This window comes from Nesoenas mayeri, assembly GCF_963082525.1.
Source record: "Nesoenas mayeri genome assembly, chromosome: 4".
In the NCBI taxonomy this organism is placed as follows: Eukaryota; Metazoa; Chordata; class Aves; order Columbiformes; family Columbidae; genus Nesoenas; species Nesoenas mayeri.
In genome coordinates, this window is record NC_137540.1 from 35,129,058 (window position 1) to 35,148,077 (window position 19,020).

Consider the following 19,020-nt stretch of genomic DNA (forward strand, 5'->3'; position numbering starts at 1 on the left):
TTATGTATCAAATGATAAAAGAGAAAGTGAGAATACAGTACCCTCAACTCCCCAAAAGACTATAATTGAAATGGAAGTATATTTGGAGAAGCAACAAGGACATTTAATTCTGTAATTTTACATATTACTAAATTATCATTTGTGTGTGAGGTGTATAAATTATGATCAATCTCAGTCTATGAAAATTTACAGTCAGTAACTGAACTGGTAATTAAAATAGGGCTTTCTAGATCTTAAAAATAACAGTTTTCTAATTAAAAAAAAAAAGGATAGATGAAATGACAAAACTTTCTAGACAATAAAGCAAGAGGAGTATTAGAGTATTAATGGAATCCTTAATGAACAGTAACTTTTGCTCAACTGAGGATATTCAGTCTTTGGCACACGTGAAATGTTTAGGAAACCTGAAACATACTCTGTGGAACACCAGATAGGTTATTAGATGCCCTGATGTATGTGTCTTGATCAAATCAGCCCTTCATTTTTCAGGTTATTTGGGTTCTCTTGAAGAAGGGCTTCATTTATGTACTAACCTTTATGTTTTTTTCCCACAGTATGGCAAGTAGGTAATAAACAGTTTATCCCGTTCTGGAGACTTTGATTCCACCCTTCAATCATCACGGCTTTACTATGTCTTATGCATAATTACTTATGTCAGTAAACAGAATGAGGGCAAGCATGAAAAATAGGAACACACAATCACTTCTATCAGTGTATAGCTCAGATGATGAATATAGCAACATTTCTGTTACAGAACAATAGGATATGGGTGCCAAAACCAGCATTAATAATAAAAATGACAATGAAAATTTATAATGAAAAAGTGAAGTAATCTTAAGGACTCTTAGCTCCTCTGAGAAAACTTCCTCAGTCCCAGACAGCAGTGCCCTGGCATTGCTTAGAATTCTGTTAGACACCATGTTTTGAATGGTACTGTGTGATGCTTGGTTTGAAATCTGGAACTGAATTTGTCTTCCCCACTCACTGAGCCCAAAAACACTGAAGTTTAATTTGTTGAAGTTACTATTTCACCTGCTTGCTCCCAGCCCCAGTAAAACTGCAAAAACTGGAAAAACTTCCATTACTGTCTCCCTGTAATTGTCAGCATCCCCAGCACATGAAATAGCAGGAGGTAAACATGAGATGAAGGAGCTATAGTGCTTATTGCTTTTGTTTCCTGTTACACAGGTCTTGACTGATGTGGTGATGCCTTTTTTTCTTGGCTTTCCTCCTTAATACATACAAGTCTTGCTGCTAGGGGATCCAGAAGACTATACAGGATACCCATCCTCCTCCAGAGTAAACAAAATGAGGCCAACACCTCCCTCTAGGGAACAGAACGAAAAATGTCCTACTTGAGTTTTTAAAAAAAGACAGAGGTAGGAAAATGTCTCTTCACTGGAAGACTGAGGTTAGCCAAAGTAAATTCAGCTTGACAAAGCAAGCAAGTAAAAGCAGAACTTTGTGGGAGTTCAACAACATATGAGAAAAAATTGTAAGTCATTTCAGCCAAAATTGGTTTAGGCACCAGATACAATTGTAATGGTCATGCTGATCTAGTGGGAAAAAGGTTCACTTGCTACCATAGGAGTGTTGAATGTTCTCTGTAAGCTTGCAGGGGAGAACAGGACAAGACATCAGGAATAACACCCCAAAAGACCACTTACCTGGACATACAAAGGAGACAGAAGCCACCGAACAGTGGATGAGAGGCTATGGAGTTCTCACAGCCCAGCCTGAACAGTGTAAATTATGTAGTTCTGCTCTCAAAGTATCAGAAAAAAAAAAGTCCTATTTGGAAAGAGTGTCCAAGTACAGTTTGCAAGTGTATCGTGTTAGTTTATCTTTACAGTAATCATACGGTAAATGACTATTTATTTACAATTTTAATTAAGACACTTCCAAACTAATTTTACAATAACTTGGAGATGTAGCTACTCTTCCCTTCTCATTTACACAATAATTTTTCCTTATGCAATCCTCAATAAAAATATGCTGTTAATTCTACTTCCTCACAGTGTATGGCTGCACCATCAACAATGATTTAGCATAGGTCTAATGAGATTAAAAAAGAATACTGATTATTCTTTTTGTTTTCTATAATTATGTTTACAATTTGTATTATCTCTTGAAGAGAGTGTTCACATTAATAATTTACACTATACACCTCACACAAGAAGCTGGGAGAAAAAAGATCCTTTTTTAAAACTTGTGACATCGTTTCACAGAAGTAAAATATTTAATTATTGTAATAGGATGAAAACAGTATTAAATTTTGTGCATGAGTGAAAACAGGTAGAGGGCCAGCTGAGGGAAGGGAATCTTCTCATGGAAGTCTTCAGGGAGTTGCTGGGGGATGGTGAATTGTGGGTTGCAGTGTGTTTTTTCTTGTTTTGTTTTGTTTTTGGTTGGTTGGTTTTTTGTTGGGTTTTGGTGGTTTTTTTTTGGTTTTTTTTTGTTTTTTTTTGTTTTTTTCCTCTTGAAACACATAAATGAAAAGCACTGAAAAATATTGTCAGGAAAATACATTGTTTTTTGCCACAGGTTTAATACACATTTAATTAAAAGGAAAGCATATACTTAAGTTTTAATTACTAGAGAAAAATATAAAAAGAAGCATTGCAAAATGAAAGAACTTTCCATTTATCTGGAAAGATAAAGGACCCACTACCTCAGGAAGATTAAAAATGTGAACATTAACATTATGACTAATAACAAGAAGCTATTTTTTCATCTAGTAGATTAAAATAAGAATTATTTTAATATTCATAAGCTAGAAGAAGTAATTTTTCATGCATTACTTCTAAATAGAAAAAGGCAATTTCAGCATCTTTCAGTCTTTTACCAGTAACTGAATTTGTCATATTCTGTGAAAGATAGCTCACCGAAGACAGTTAAAAATAATTTCAAAAGTAGTGGCACACAGAACAGGTCATTTAACCCATTAAGAGGTGACAGGAGAGATTCAAGTGAAACTTTATTTTTAACTCCGGTTATGAATTTTTATAAAACTACGGTAAACAGGTGTTTGTTCTGAACACATAGTCTTGCTAGTACTTCCTCTGAAGGCTCCTTTCCATGTTACTATTAAACAAAACACCCAACCCAAAACAAACAACACCCAAACACCAAATCACAACAACAAAAACCAAATCAAACAAAACCCAAATCAAAACAAACAAACAAACTAAATTACCTATGTCAGGGAATGCAAACATCCCTCCCTTGCAGGTATAAGACACCAGTTTAACTCTTAACTTACAAACCCATCATAATCTCTTCCTTCCCCAATATAAGAATGAAATAGCTCACCACGTTGTCTTTGTAGCCTTTACTATGGCCTGTATAATGTGATGCTCATTGACTATCAAAGAACTCCTAACAGCAGCATAACTAAGATTTTGCCCAGTTCTTCTAACTGTCATTGTTTTTGTGATCCCATGAAGTACTGTAAGTGCTGAACATCTTTTTTCATTCCAGTGTTATATAAAATGGAGTGGTAGTGGTTGAATATCAGTCTCCAATATCCTAAGACAAGGTTCTTTTAGATATCCCACATAAAGAAAGTTTAAAGTTTAACATCAAATTTACTTATTTGATGTATTCGTCATTGCATGGGATTTTGACTTAGTAGAGTGATACAGCAGTATACTGACATCAGAACACAAGCACAATATTGCAGAATGCAGTCAAATCATCAGGCAAACATGATACTCATGACCTGTCACGCTCACCGCCATGGTGCTGAGTGTGCCTAGTCACAAGGAAGGAATGCAAGAGTTGAAATTAGGTCAAGTCCATTGCTCTCCAAAGATCATTGTATTAGGTGTCCAGTTTTTATACTGAATGTTGGGTTGAGCCACATATATACTTCCACTCATGCTGTACTAGCTAGCTCAGAAGGACATTACTCTCCACTAATTATCTCAGAAAAAGCTATTTATATGACCTGATGAGTTACTGGTATGAGTTACATATATTTAAACGAAAGGTTACTCTCCAGTCTCCCTGGAAGTGCAGCTTTCTTTACAGTAATTTGTGGACATTCTCTACATTGTTCCCTTAGCTCATTATTTTTACCCTTCTCCTCTCAGTCTTCTTCCATTGTGGGGGGGTCAGTCACAGTGAAACTTTTACAATGTGGTACAAATGCTAAGGTTCTTGACTGCTGGACTGCATCTCACATCTGTCTAATTAGCAGATATTCATGTTCTGAATGACTTTTTCCCCTCTCTCTCACTTAGTATGTTCTGTCTTTTCTTTGAATTTGGCTGAAACTGAGATTTTGACATGCAGAGTTAAAACTATGCTGTATTCAGAGAAAAATTAATTCACACTTCTGGGTCATTACAGCTGAAAAATATTGATGTATATCTTTTATCTTCCTATCTGTTGCATGTTTTTGTTGCTAACCTCAAAACAAAAGTCATCAGTAGGTTTCTTTAGGACCTGCTTAAAATGAAAGCCAAAATGCAAAATACAAACTGTTTAGAGATGGCCCATAAGTTATCTACGTGAAAGTGTTTCTTTTGGAGACATGACTATAGAAATGAGTTCTATCTCAAATTGATTAGCAACTTAACAAATCTTTTATTCCACTACTGAACCATATTATAAATGTAGCTATTATGTCTCAAGGAAATTCCCAGAATGATTTTGTGGAGGGGTTTTGATAGATAAAGATCTGTTGCTGAATTAATCAGGCTCAAAGGTATCTCAAGGCCGCTTTGAGAAGCTGAGTGCAGAGTCTGCTGTGAGAAAGAGGGGTGTTCCTCAATCACCAGGGTCCTGGCGTGGCATGAATCATCGGACATCATCAGTGAGACTCCAGCGCACGGACAGCCCACGATACTTATTTAGCGAATCCAGGCTTGGAGTGTGGCCGCGTGATTAGAATATAGTTACGTATATAAGGAGACTTGTTTCTGTAATAAATGGCTTAGCGTGATTCACATTGAATCGACTTGTTTTGCTGAGTCCTTATCTCGCTCTAACATGATTTTACCTGAAGACTTGTGACCAAGGATACATTTAAGTGGCTGTGTTCACATTTGGACATATAATGTCTAGAGCATCAAGAGATCATATCCACAATGCTGTTCTCAAGTATCCTTTTCTCTGTTGTAGGTATTCTTCAAATATTAGAAAGGAGCACTTACCTTCACCTGTGCAAGTTCTGTTATCAGCTTGGGATTTCCTGGAAGCCAAAAAATGTAGTCCAGATTTCAAAATAATATTATTGGTTTAAGATGAGATGCCCAAAGCTAAGGATTTCAAGTGACAAAATATATTACTTTGTGAGTTTTGCTTAGGCCACATTTCAGCCCAACATTAACACCTGAGTTTTTCATTTGCAAATATTCATTTAAATATCTGCTGTGAAAGCTCACTCAGACACTTAAACAACTGAAACAAATTAAGATTGCCCTTTTTTCCAACCCCAAGTCATAATCATAGAATCACAAGATAATTCAGGTTTGAAGGGCCTTAGCAGACCTCTACATCAACACCCTACTCAAAACCAGTTCAGCTACAGGTCAGACAAGCATATCCAGCCAGGTGTTGAAAACCACCAAGGATAGAGACTACACAGACTCTCTGGGCAACCCACTCCAATGCCCACTGTCCTCACAGATTTTTCCTACATCCAATCTGAAACTCTTGATTCAATTTATGCTGTTGTGTCTTGTCCTCCTGCTACACACAGCTGTGAAGAATCTAGTTCCACCTTTTTTTTTACAACCAGCTGGAACAACTCCTTCAACTATTCAGTGAAGCTCTGGAACTGGCCACAATCTGTCAGAAACAGGGTACTGTTGCTACTGGTTGATACTTGCTGCTTGAGTACTTAAGGATAATTTAGAGTCAAAAGTGCCTTAGGGTTGATCAGATATTACTGTCAAATGGCTTTCTTGAGCTTACAGTTAGGAGTCCTCTATGTCGATGGAAAATGTTTGTTACCTTAGAATTAGAGCTTGGAGAGGCAGAGGATGAAAGAAATGGTCTAGAGGGAGCTAATGGAACTGACTTGGGGTGTAAGTCCTCATTATGACTTCAGTTTGCTACTGAGAACAGCTAGAAGGTACCTTCTGATGTTTTGGATCTGAGTTTAGAAAGCTGAAAATAGTCATCTATAAACATATGGCCTTTCTTTTCTTTTAAGATGTAGAGTGGGCAAAGGCTTTCTCCTTCTTGTACCCTATTCAGTGGTGAGGGCACTTGTCCAAGATACAGCATAGTCCGGTTCAAATCCACACATTTACACAATAAAGTTAAATCAGACAAAATTGAAACCTGTTGACCTATAAAATATTTTACAAAGTTTATGCATCTGTATTGGTTTTTCCCTAAGGTTGTTTGAGAGAATGATTAGCAGAATAAGGAAAATAAATGAAAATGTTAGTTAATACAATTTGAATTCATATGATATTTACTAGGTGTGTTTCTGTAGAAACTGATCAATTAATTTTTCTAGAAGCTCTTGAAATGCACTATGGGTGTCTACTTTAAAATACCATGAAAAGGGAAAAAAGTGAGTACAGATGACTTCTAATCCTATTTGTTTACAAAATATCCTGCAAAGCATCCTGCTACTGGTCTTTCACTAGGAAAAACAAAATGTCCGAATTAAGCTGACAATGGTCTTTCAGTTGAAATCAAACTGAGTATCTTGCAAGAAGCTGGCAAAATGCTGTAATAACTATGCACTTTTCTTAATAAAAGAATCATAATTTGCAAGTCTACTACTCTCTAATCCATATCTGAGATATTTCATTCCTAAATGAAATGCAGACACTACCTCAGTGTAACAAAACATGTTCAGTAACACATAGAAATATCACATGCAAGCTCAGAAGATTCTGTTAATGGAAGGAAGTTTAAACCGCTGATGAAGAGTGACTACTTAAAATCAAAATAATACTATAATAATCACAAATGTTCAGATGCCCCTTAACTTGTATATAACGGACAGCCTTACTTAATCATACGGTCTGAGCAGGAAGCTCAATAAAATCACAAAATTAAGCTATTAACCTCATTGATATCACTTACAAAAGTACATAGAGTTCTTTGAAACTTGTTTCATCTTTTTTTTCCCATTGAAGTTTCTGAAGACATGCTTATACAAGAGATATTTCTTACGTATTTGCAAAGACATCTTATTTTTGGCCTTATGAACTCTTTGGCACCAAATGCATAGATGCTTGAAATAATTTGTTTATAAGCAATATAACTAAATGCATTGAAGAGCTTGTTCTGAACTCAGTTTACTGATTTATGCAGTTGCTTAACTAGCAATCTCTCGCAATTTAATACTATAAACTAAGCAGTCAGAAAATATATAAAAATGTATATAAAAATGTATAAAAATATATAAATGCTGATAATCTGGACCACACACAAAAAGTGAAAAATTGCAAGATCATATTTGAAATAAAAATCTCTACTAGTTTATAAAAGACACCCTTGAAAAAAAAAACAACTCAGTTTTTAATCCCTCATACCTATTGATTGATGTACATATGGTAGGGAAGCAAATCACTAGCCGTTTATCTGTATGGAATAGTTTAAAATATACCTTCAGACACAGACTACTGAAAATGTCTACCGTGAAACTGAAAGGAAAAGTAATATTTTCTTTACTTTGGAGATATTTTTTCTTTCCTTTGGTGACTCTTAAAATAGACTGACAGAGCCTTTTCTCCAGGTCTCATAAATAATATTTTTTTAATACCTTGGCAAAAGCAGCTCTACCAATAGGGTCCCTGGTGAATGGCACTCCATCTTGTCCTCACATGTGGCTCTCAAATTCATCAATGTACAGGAATACAGGGGAAACTTTCAGCAGCTGTAACAGAACTTGGTTGCCATGTACATTTGACTTCTTCCAAACAGACTGTGGCCTCTGAGATATTACACTAGACTAGTTAAACAAAATAAAGGGAATTAGCAATAGTCCTTTACCAAACTGCTTTAGCTAGAGTCAAACATATTCTTAGGGTGGGAATAGAGAAATTGTTTTCAGACAAGAATTCTGAGTGACAGTTTATGTACTATACAAATTAATGTAATATTCTTGAAATAACAAAATCTGTGAAGTATATTAGCAGAGATTTTGGTCTCTTGTTTCATATAACAAGCTACACAGTTTATTCTTAAAGCTTCTTCAATTGCAAAATGTTGCTAATACAAAATAATAGGACATTGCCAAAACTGACAAGTGCCTTGGACTTTGACAGAGATTGTAAGGGATCATGTACAAGCCAGGACAGCTTTCATTGTCAAGGGAATCTCACTATCATAACGGGATTCAGTTCTTATCTTTAATGTTAATGGTTAGATTAGAGGGCACAGTAAGTGTACAACCCAGCTACACTGGGCAGACAGGATAGGGAGTGTTGTACTACTGGAGTGCATGCTTGCAGACTGGAGGTTTTTGGCTCCAGAGGCTAGGGATGAGAATAGACACCTGTCTATACTCTAACTATAGTCTGTACTCTAATTACTCTGTGCTGAACTGATTAATAGATGAGCTTTTCTTTGTAGCTGCCAAAGAAAGCTTTTCCAGTTAAGCTCTTCTGCAAAGATTTCTTCCCACACTTAATATTTTATATATATATATATATATATATATAAATACATCTATTTTATATATATACACATATAATAGGTAGATAAATTTCCTTCTACCTTGCTTTCAAATAAAGTTCATGTTACATGTCACTTCAGCTTGGCTACGTCAGAGCATTCACCAAAGTCAGAACTGTTTAAAACTTATGGGGTTTATTCTCCTTTTGTCAAGCATTTTCTACATACAGAACATTCACATGGTGTAAGTTACAGAAGAAAAATGCATGAGACAGACTACTGCAAATAAGTGAGTAACAGACAGTTTACATGATTGCTGTTCGTTCACAATGGAGGAAGTTGTTAAAAAGGAAAACAGATTCAGTAGCTAGAAATGTAAGCAGACTCTTAGTTAAATCTACCTACCAGGAGATTTGCTCAAGCTAAAGAGAGATCTACTGTACCACACAGGGCAGGATGCTAAATGCACACAAGAGTACAATGCTAGAAAATTCCAGATTTCTAAGCAATTTTACACAATCTAAACTGCAGTAAAATTTTATTTAAAAAAAGATATTTTTTTTTCTGATTGCCTTCAGTAAATGGAGGTCGGTTTAAGAGTTTATAAGCATTCTTCAGCAAAAACATAAGAAAAATAAAAATACTCCCAAACTTCTAAGTCATTGCTCCAAGTCTGGATAGTTGTTTACTGCTGGCTTTCTGATCATATTGACTTCTTATTCTATTTCTGAGAATCTTATTTTTCCCACTTACATATTTAATCATTGTTAATAGTAGAATTCTAAGTAAACAAACTATAAAAAATACAAAGTTTTTGTCATTTGTTTTTTGCACTAATCCAATTGGATGCATGGAATAGAAAACCTGTTTATCTAACCAAATGGTTTAACAAATATGGATCAATGGTAAAATGCATAAGCAGAAATGTTATCTACTGGTTATAGACCAGCTCTTTGCATTTTCAGTTTCTTAAAATGCATTTTGTTTGTTTTTAAATAACAGTTTCCTCAGTGATTTTAGTGAAGCTTTGTGATGCCAGGTTTTTAGAATGCGGTTTACTCTGAAAGGATAAATGCAATGTTTATCTTCAGTAGAACTGAAACTCCTTGCTGATGAAACCCTGTGATAGCTGAAAAACATAACATCTATTTTTTTCTAAAAAAAGGTTAAGCTTCTGCAAGCAGCTCTCTCAACTGAGACTCACCATAAAAATAAGCTTGTCAAATCGCAGTGATCAGAAAACACTGCAAATATAATTTTTCCTTTTTTTCTCTCCATGTATGTTCCACAACTTGAGACTAGAAATTTGATACCAAAAGTTTCTTTCCAATGACAAGCAATCCTGAAGCCACAGTGGGAATAAATTATGCAATTTCTATGCTTTACCTTTCACGTGAGACTTTCGCTTCAAGGCACAAAAAGATTAAACAGTGGACTGGACAGAACAGGACATAACATTTCAGTTTAAGGAGTCAAAGATTGTACAACAGCTCTTGTTTTGTGTCTGAAGCAAATCAACCCAAAATTTGAATAACATTTAAGCTAAGTATAACTTTAAATTCCCTGAAGCTTTATTTTTTCCCCACTTCATTTAAAATAATGCAAGATATTTATCATCAATTTCAATATTTAGTAATTTCAGACAAAGAACACCATCCTAGCTGATAATTATTAAGGAGTACCATTATCGAATAGCTGTTGTTTTAGTAACTTTCATGTGGAAGTTGATTCAAATTGTGTTCAAGTCAAAAAAATAACAGGTATAGAAGGGTCTAACAATTTAAAATGAAAATCGTGTAAATTTGAAGAATGGTGTAATTTAAGTGCAATGTACTGTAAAATTATTAATTCGGTAAGTATCTAACACAGATACTTATGCTTCTCCAACCCAAATTACTGTGTTGCCTCTCTCAACTTCAGTGATTTCACAATTTAACTTATTGAGCCGTCCATCTAGGATAAACAGAGATTCCTTGGAAGGGGTCATGAGATACTGGCCAAAAAGGCCACTGTCTTTTATAAGACGGTTCTTACTGTTCCAAGGCCATTCGCCCGCTTTGACAGGCTCTTTCAGGCTCTTCACCATCTTAACCTTGCCAGAGGAGAGCTCCACAAAAAGAACATCAGTTTGTGTGCTGGAGCTACAGTAGACGTTGTATTGATGAGCTTCAGTGAATGATGGCTGAAAAGCTACATCAGATATGTGCAAATTAGTGTGAATGTCAAATGCATCCTGTATTTCTCCTCTCATTGTTATGGACTGGACCCTCATGAGACCTTTTGCATCATCAATGCTGACAAGGTAGTGTCCATCTGGAGAGGCATGTGGCGTGCCTGTCACGTCACTGTTGTATCCAATCACAGAATCGGTAACACTATCCACTATAAGCTGTGGCAGGACAGCCCCGGTGGTATCAGGCTTACAGCAGATAAACAGATATCCTCCGAGATGCGTATAAGCCAGTGACTGAGGAATGCAATTATAATCCTTTAAACTAATTGTCTTGATGTAGGACATAGTTTCTAGATCAATCTTCTGGAGCACAGGCTCATCCTTATGAAGAATAAATCCAAACCTGGAAGGAAAAACACAAAATCAAAGAAAGTCAGAGCTGCTGTGTGTATTATATACAAATGGGGAAAGCCACTATAAGCAAAGTAAATGAGTTAATATGTGCAGCAGTGTACTGCTGCATATCTCAGTTTAAAATGTTTCAGATATTATGCAGTTTCTAATATTTAATTTTTAGTCTTCTTGCAATTGTAATTTAGACTGCATCAAATAAAACATCTAAAACTCTTTTATCTGATTAATGGGTAAAACATTTTTTTCCTACTGACTTATGGGAAAAGGTAAACATTGCTCTGAGTACACCTGTTCAGTTATAACTTTTACAAAAGCTAGGAAGAAGAAAAAGATTAAATATCAATATGAAGTACATCTCACATATTTTAATTCACTTCATATAGTTCTTCAACATTCTTGGGAACATAAACTTAACCCAGCACTCATTGTTATTCAGATAATTATCTGAATCATCCTCATATTAATTCAGTAGAAATGAATATATTTAAAAGATTTAGATTTATGCTTCCCAACTATCCAAGCCCCATATTTCTTACAATTTATTGCCCTTTATACTTTTCCATACATCAAGGAGTTTTCACTGAACTTGAATAACATGGTTCAACTCCAAAATCCTAGAGCTGAATGTTTATAACATTCGAATATAAACTATATGACTGTTCTGTAATGTTAATGTATAATTTACAACTGAACAATCATTTGATTGTATAAACACAAACCTCACCACTCTAAATATTATGGAGTCATGCAGAAATATACCGGTTTTACTTATAATCATCTTTCACAGCGCTTTTCCGAAACAGCTGTTTTCCTTTGACACATTTCTTAACTTTTTTTCCTCTGAATCTTTGATGCTAAGAATGAAGTTGTGTGCTGACATAATCTAAAAATAACTTTCACATCCTCTTGATATAAAGCACTATGGCACAATACTCACACTATACTTTGCAACTCCATATTTACTAAGCAGTGAACCACCAAAGTAAGAGGCAAAAAGGTTTCAGGACATTGTTCAGTCAGTTCCTCCAACATACAACAGGGTGAATTACATTTACTACTGAACTGATACAAGAATATTTTTAATTTTAGCCCCATCTTCTGAAATCCTTACATACTGCTTCAGTATCATATGATCACAGAACTACAGAATGATTTCTATCATCTTCAAAGAAAAATTGATATTTCACTTAGGTCTGCTCCTATTTGGTATGATTTAAAAAAAATTATTATTAGAGAAAATTTAAATTACATTTAAGTTTATGAATATTTATGTTAAAAGATAAACCTACTACCGATTAGTGGTGTCATTTGCATAAATTAAAAAAATAAATATGATGTTCATGAACCCTTCTCAATCGTCCTTATTTTAATGAGTTAAAGGTATGTGAAGGCAAGGGAAAATATATTATTTTAGGTCAATGTGATAGCAGGTACTGAATATATTAAATACTATTAAAGAGTTATTTCATCTAATTTAATCTGAGTACTTTACACAATGCAGACATTTTTTTGTTTTAACTTCTTTTGATCTCAATTTCAATAGTGAACACAAAGAACACTTTTTTGCTCGAGTTTGGTAAGCTAACTTTGGGTTTGAAAATATTTTTCTCTTCCAGTATACCAATACACAGTCACAGGGAACACCAGGAAATATTTTTTACAAGAGAAAGAACAGGCTCTCACAAAACTGGTTTTTAACTTACATAGGTACTTAAACCACTGACTTATATCCAGGTGACATTTTCAGATACACATAAATATACACAAAAGCAATTATGTGATTCAGAAAATCCCATCAGACACTATCTATGTAATTAAATATATAATACTTTTGAAAGTTTGGCCGATTGTTTTCAGAAACTATATTAAACAGTTAAAAATTGTTTTCTGTAATAAATCCATCACTTAAAATATATTTAATACATTTTATTATGTGTGTCCATTATATTTCATGGTACCTTTATTTAGCTGAGGAAAAAGACTTAAAATTTCACTGTATATTTGGAGCTGCACTCTAGTTTCTATCCTACTTCAGAGAAAACACAAGCAATTTAAAAACCAACCAAACAAAACATTTTCTACCACAAAGCAAATTTAAGAATCTAAACAAATATCTTTTAAACGGGACAAAACCTTAAACAAGGTGTTTATCACATATCAACCTGATAAGCAAGAAGAATACAAAATCTTTGTCCTACTTGCACACCTATTTATCTTAAGGATTATTTCAGCTGATAAAAATGACTCTTTTTTTCTGAAGTAAAATACAAATGCAAACCAAGATTATCATCAATTAGCTAAATCAGCAATCCTTATTTGCTGATTTAAATCCTGATTAAAATTATTTAAATCAGTTTGATTCAAAGAAATCTACCTTACTTATGAGTACTTGATTAAGCAGTGTTAATAATCAATTTATGTGACATTTTGCATTCAAATGTCATTGGTTTCAAAAGGAATATATAAGTTATTAATCTTTGCTTCTCAAATATTATTCCCAGCAAATGTTTTTCAATCACAGGTACACTCAGCTTATGTTAAATTTGGTTGCATAAAACTCATGATTAACGAAACAGTGAATATACTCTCTAAAGTTAAATTAAATATAAGGTCTTAGATACATCATGTGAAGGTGTGGAAACCCTCACACTCAACAACTGGCTTTCCCCATGGAGGAGGATGCTACCATTGGTTTGTCCTCCAGCTTCTCATTACCTGGTTGTACCTTCCACAAGAAAAATCCCCTAAATTCTGCCAGCTAAGAGGTTTGCATAAGCATTCCCCAGTGCATGCCATTAAGAGGAACAGTGGGATCATTTAAATACTTTTAATAGTGTCTGGTGATTAACCTGGTTGTTAAGAATAACACAGTTTAGGTGCCAGAGTAGAATGTGGGTATAAACTTTCCCACTAACATAGGTAGATTTTGTTTGTCTACAGCTGGGGACTCCAGATCTTCAGAGTTAATCACATCTTCACACTAGGGCAAACCAGCAAACACATTTAAAACATACACCAGCTGATAACATATTGCATCTCAACTACTTCAACCACAACTTACCCAAGCATTCTAGTTTCTTGTACAGCTTTATCTGCCTCTTTAAAACATTTAGTTCCCTTTCCAAAAGCCACAAATAAAAAGCTTACAGTATCCTGGATAGATTGTTCTTACAACTTAAATAGTGGCTTCAGCTTTGGTAATTGAGCTTATCTGAAAACTAAAGAACCTGGGTTCAGGATTGCTAAAACCTCATTCTGACACTGTGTTTGTTGCACTTAGGAGATCTACTGTCCCTTGCTCAGAAGCTATTAAGACACTTGATTTCATAATTTCCTACTGCAGCAGCTAATCTATATATTCTGATAATCAGCTATACCTGAATACTCACAATGTATCTTGCTTTTGAAGTGTGCAAGGGGCAGTTTAATACAATTTTTTACTGTGATTGTTTTAAGTTCTTGAATCTTCTCAACACTGTAGATTCAAAATTATTTACAGCTATCCATGCTATTTATTGTGTTCTGCTCTTTTCTGAATTTGAAAATACTGCTTTGTGAGATAAGCTTTCCAGTCCATTCTTTAAGTAGCAATTTCTCTAGTCCAGGAAAAACATAATTCTACTTTCTTGTAATGTTAACATGCTAAAGACTTTTTTCTTTATAATGTTTTCTAGTTCAAATATTAAACCACCAGTACTTTGGACAAAGATATAATATTAGCCTAGAAGTTAATGTTTTAGGAGGTGAGTAGGCTAAAATATCAGCTATGTGAGCAGAATAATACACTGAACTTAACTAGCAGTTTTTACTTACTGATTTCAAAGCATTTTACAAATATTACAGTATGATGACTTTCTTAAGGCCATAGAACGATCCATTGGCGAAGTGTGGATGAAAACATAGGTTACCTAAAGCTCAACGTGACTTCTAAGTGGTCATGCTACAGGCTACCATTGTAACTGAGGTCTTAAAAAGACAGATAAGAGCAAGTACAGACAACTAAAATATATCCTTTTGAAAAAGAATACAGGAAATCACTTTGTCAAAATATCTGTGAAAATTAAAATCAGACATAACTTTGGACCTGGGTGGGAGAGAAGATCCAAAGTGGGACACTGGAAAACCTTCGCAAAGGAACTGCCCGTCCGCAGAACCAGTATGGCTGCCAAAAGTAATTTATTAGAACTAATAGAATTGTAGCAATACTATTGTTCAAATTATTCTTTCTCAGCCTGTCATACTGCCTGTAACTGTTCAGTGTCCCAGTTAAAATTCAGTAAAGCTGGACAGAGACGTAAATACCCAAACAGCCAAATAATACAGATAAAAAAGAAGTAGGGGAAAAAAAATCGTTTCAAAGCTGCCAGTCTTCTTGTATGTAAAAGGATTTGGCAAGCTATGTGTTTGATATATTTGTTTGTCTGCCTGTCTCAGTGAGAGCTGTGTGGCTGGCTTTTGAGAAGCTGAACAAATCAAGGGAGGTCTGATTGTTTCTGTGCCTGTGAGGTTTGCCTGGCTGATTCCCAGTCCATGAGAATTGTGAGGCAGAGGTGTAAGGATGGGAAAAGTAATGGAAGCTCTGGAGGGAAGATACAGAAAGGAAAATGGGAAGTGAAGAAAACTGATAAGGAAAGCTAGTACAGTAAAAAAAAAATGAATGAGAAACTTCAGGTAACTTTCATTACCTAAAGATAAGGAAGTATTTTCCAGGTCACTAGCAGCTGAGGAGGATGATAAACTTTTTTTATAGGAACACACATCTGTCAGGTTAGATATTTTGTTCCTGATAATTTTGAAAGAGTTGACTAGTTCTTAATATTTTAATAAATCTCAGAAAAACAGGAAAAATTGCAAAGACTGGAAGAAGAGTGTTGAAATATTAATAAGATAAAGCGAAGTACCCCAGCTAAGCTGAATATTTTGATGCATATCCCAGGGAAATAATAAAATAGATGATATCAGAACCAACTACAGAAAAATATGAACATAATGCAGTCAACATGGGTTTATGGAAAAATGAACTTTGTGAGACAAACCTAATTTAATTTTTTTATTAGAAAACCTTGCTGAAGGTAACTGAATATCAGAAGTACATACCTTTCCAGTAATAAAAACTGATACCTGAAGGAAAAATAATTTCTTTGCAATCAAATGTAGCTATCAAGGCAAAATCATCATTTTGCAGGGAAGTTTTGCTTCTGCTTGGTACCAAATCTGATACTTCACAAAATTTTCACAGGCAATTTGAATGTATATATGAGTCCACGACACTAAGGTTGTCAATAATGACAGAAAAGTCATTATATTAGTTGCTCATTTAAGCAAAATATGTTCAAATGTAACCAAGTGTAAAGTCGAGCAACTTCACATGTGAATGAGGAATGCAAGATGAAGATATAGAACAATATCCTGAAAAGTAGCAACTATGAAGGGATTTAAGGATCGTAGTAGACATACAGTTCAGTATGAGATTTGAGTCCAATGAGTTAAAAAAAAACAAACCAAAACCACCCAAAACCTATAAAAACTAAACAAAACAAAAAACCAAAACAAAGCACAAAAAACCACAAACAAACAAACAAAATGACAAAAAAACCCAAAACAAACGAACAGAAAGAGGTAAGAATATTGCAGCAGTCTCATATCTGTGTTCTACATTAGGGAGACCAAATTAAGAACATTTTATGTTGTTTTATTTCTGCCTTTCTAAAAGGGAATATTCAAAAATATTAGGAGCAAGGAAAAATATGAAAATTATTTGAGGGATGAAGACAATGACTGTAAACAAAAGTCTGAGAGTATCACATATATTTAGCTTACAAAAAAATATAACTGCAACATAACTTACTTACAACACAGATAAACCTGAATGGAGAGAACATATTGTTTAGTAATGTTTTCTTTCACAGAGAAATTATAATAATGACTGTAGACTGAAATCAGACAAATTTAAATGAGAAATAGGTAACTTTTTCTAACAATGGGGACAATAAACCATTGCAACAAACTATCACAGAGGTGATGACTTTTCTTAGTAGGAATCTCCTTGTAAAGACTATGATGTTTTTTGGAAGATTTGGCCAAACCCAAGTAGTAGATTTAGAAATATCAGATTCATGACGTGAATCCCTGGATGACTGTTTGAAATGTTAAAAATCTATGGTATACACAGAAAGTCAGAGATGTTCACATGGTCTCTTCTAGCCTGCGAATATATGAATAAACAATTTTTTGGCTTTGTTCATAAAATCAAAATTGCTTCAGTACAGCAGATTTTAACCTCATACTACTCAGTCATTTCATGCTGAGATTTTGAGAAGCAGCGAAGGGTTTCAAATCTCATGATGTTAACTGTGATTTGACACAATACCTTAGCTCATACAGATACACACAAAAAAAAAGTAGTATGCAGAGAAGTCTGTCTTTCTGCAGGCCTGAGATTTAGATGCCATTTTTAAATCCCCTGTACAGATTTTTTTTTTTGTAAATCTTTTTCTGATCTTAATTAATTGTGAATTTCATAAGTGAGTTATAACTTATACAACTATAACAGCTATAATTTCACTCAGGCAGAAAGATGTTCTGAGGCTGGATTGGTTGTTCCTTTGAAGTTTGTTGATCTAAATGCAGAAGATCTTGGTGGATAGGTTGGAGGGACAGTGATGGGCTACTGACAGGCACTTCAGAACACCTACCTGCTTGCACACAGCAATGATCAGCTGCAAATAAATTTTACCCCACTGTCCAATTACTGCCTTCTAACCACCAGGTGAATCTGTCCGTGCTTCCTTCCTGTTCAGTATTAAGAACCTTCTCAGCATACCAGTGTCAGATTATTAACTCTGCTTTCATTGCCAGGTTGGCCTTCATCTTTCTGATGAGAAGGCAAGAACAACTGTAAAAAATAGCACTTACCAAATTTGTCAGAAAACAGTATTGCAAGTCACTAAGGTTAAAGGCAGCTTCGGATTGCACAGATTAGTAGATTAAGGGACTTGAAAATGACGTATGTAAAAAAAGAGGGTGATTTACCAGAGCTGTAACAAAATGCTGTCCTCCAGTTGTGTCTATAGGCCCAGTGTAACAGGGACATTTCACAAAATTTATATTAGTAGAAGAGTTTTGTTGGAGGTCTCAGTAAACCAAATCAGTGAGTGCACGGGCTGAACTTTCACTATTTTTTTTTTTTTTTCAATTTCAAGCTATTAAATCTGAGTAAAGAAGTCTGCACTACTGCTCTATGTTCCATGTATAGCAGAACTCAAGCCCCAAAGCTACCATAATCTTGTAATTTTTCAAAAGCACTTAGTTTACTAAAATGATTAAAAAAATACAGCCATTCATAATCATGTGATGAAATTGTGTCTGTTGCCTATGTACTGTTAGCCTAGTTTTTATGACTAGGCTGTTGGAAAACAACAAGTGATACTTGAGAGTACATTCACTTTTCCCAAATGATTTATAGAAAAATGGTGGTGTATTTAATGCAAAGTTTCCTCTCATATAGATTGATATGCAGAAGCTTCCCACTGTTCATTAATCCCTGATTAATATTTATGAGAATCTCAACCCTCCTGTCTCTTCTATGCGGTGAAATCCTGCACAATATCAGACAGCATATAAAGGCGTTTGTCGGAGTGCATATTGGGATCCTGTACAACTCAAGCCTGCAAGACATGAGACTAAATCTTCACATTTGCAATAATGTGTTTTACAGCTAATGCAAGTGGGAATCTGTAGCCTGTGGGCATATGACTCCAATTGGAGTATATACTAGAATCATGAAATCTGAGACTCATTCTTTCTTCGCTTACTCCATATGAATGAATAATAAAGATTTTAAT

General features: G+C 34.7%; 1 protein-coding gene across 1 annotated transcript in view; it reads right to left on the bottom strand.

Moving 5' to 3' along the window:
* Positions 1 to 10,462: 10,462 nt before the first annotated feature.
* Positions 10,463 to 19,020, bottom strand: part of FSTL5 (follistatin like 5) — a gene marked incomplete at both ends in the record, with an annotated part of 271,920 nt that continues 263,362 nt past the window's right edge. The window contains one exon of the mRNA XM_080343428.1: positions 10,463 to 11,165. Coding sequence (XP_080199554.1) covers positions 10,463 to 11,165 — 703 coding nt within the window. The remainder of the gene's footprint in view (positions 11,166 to 19,020) is intronic.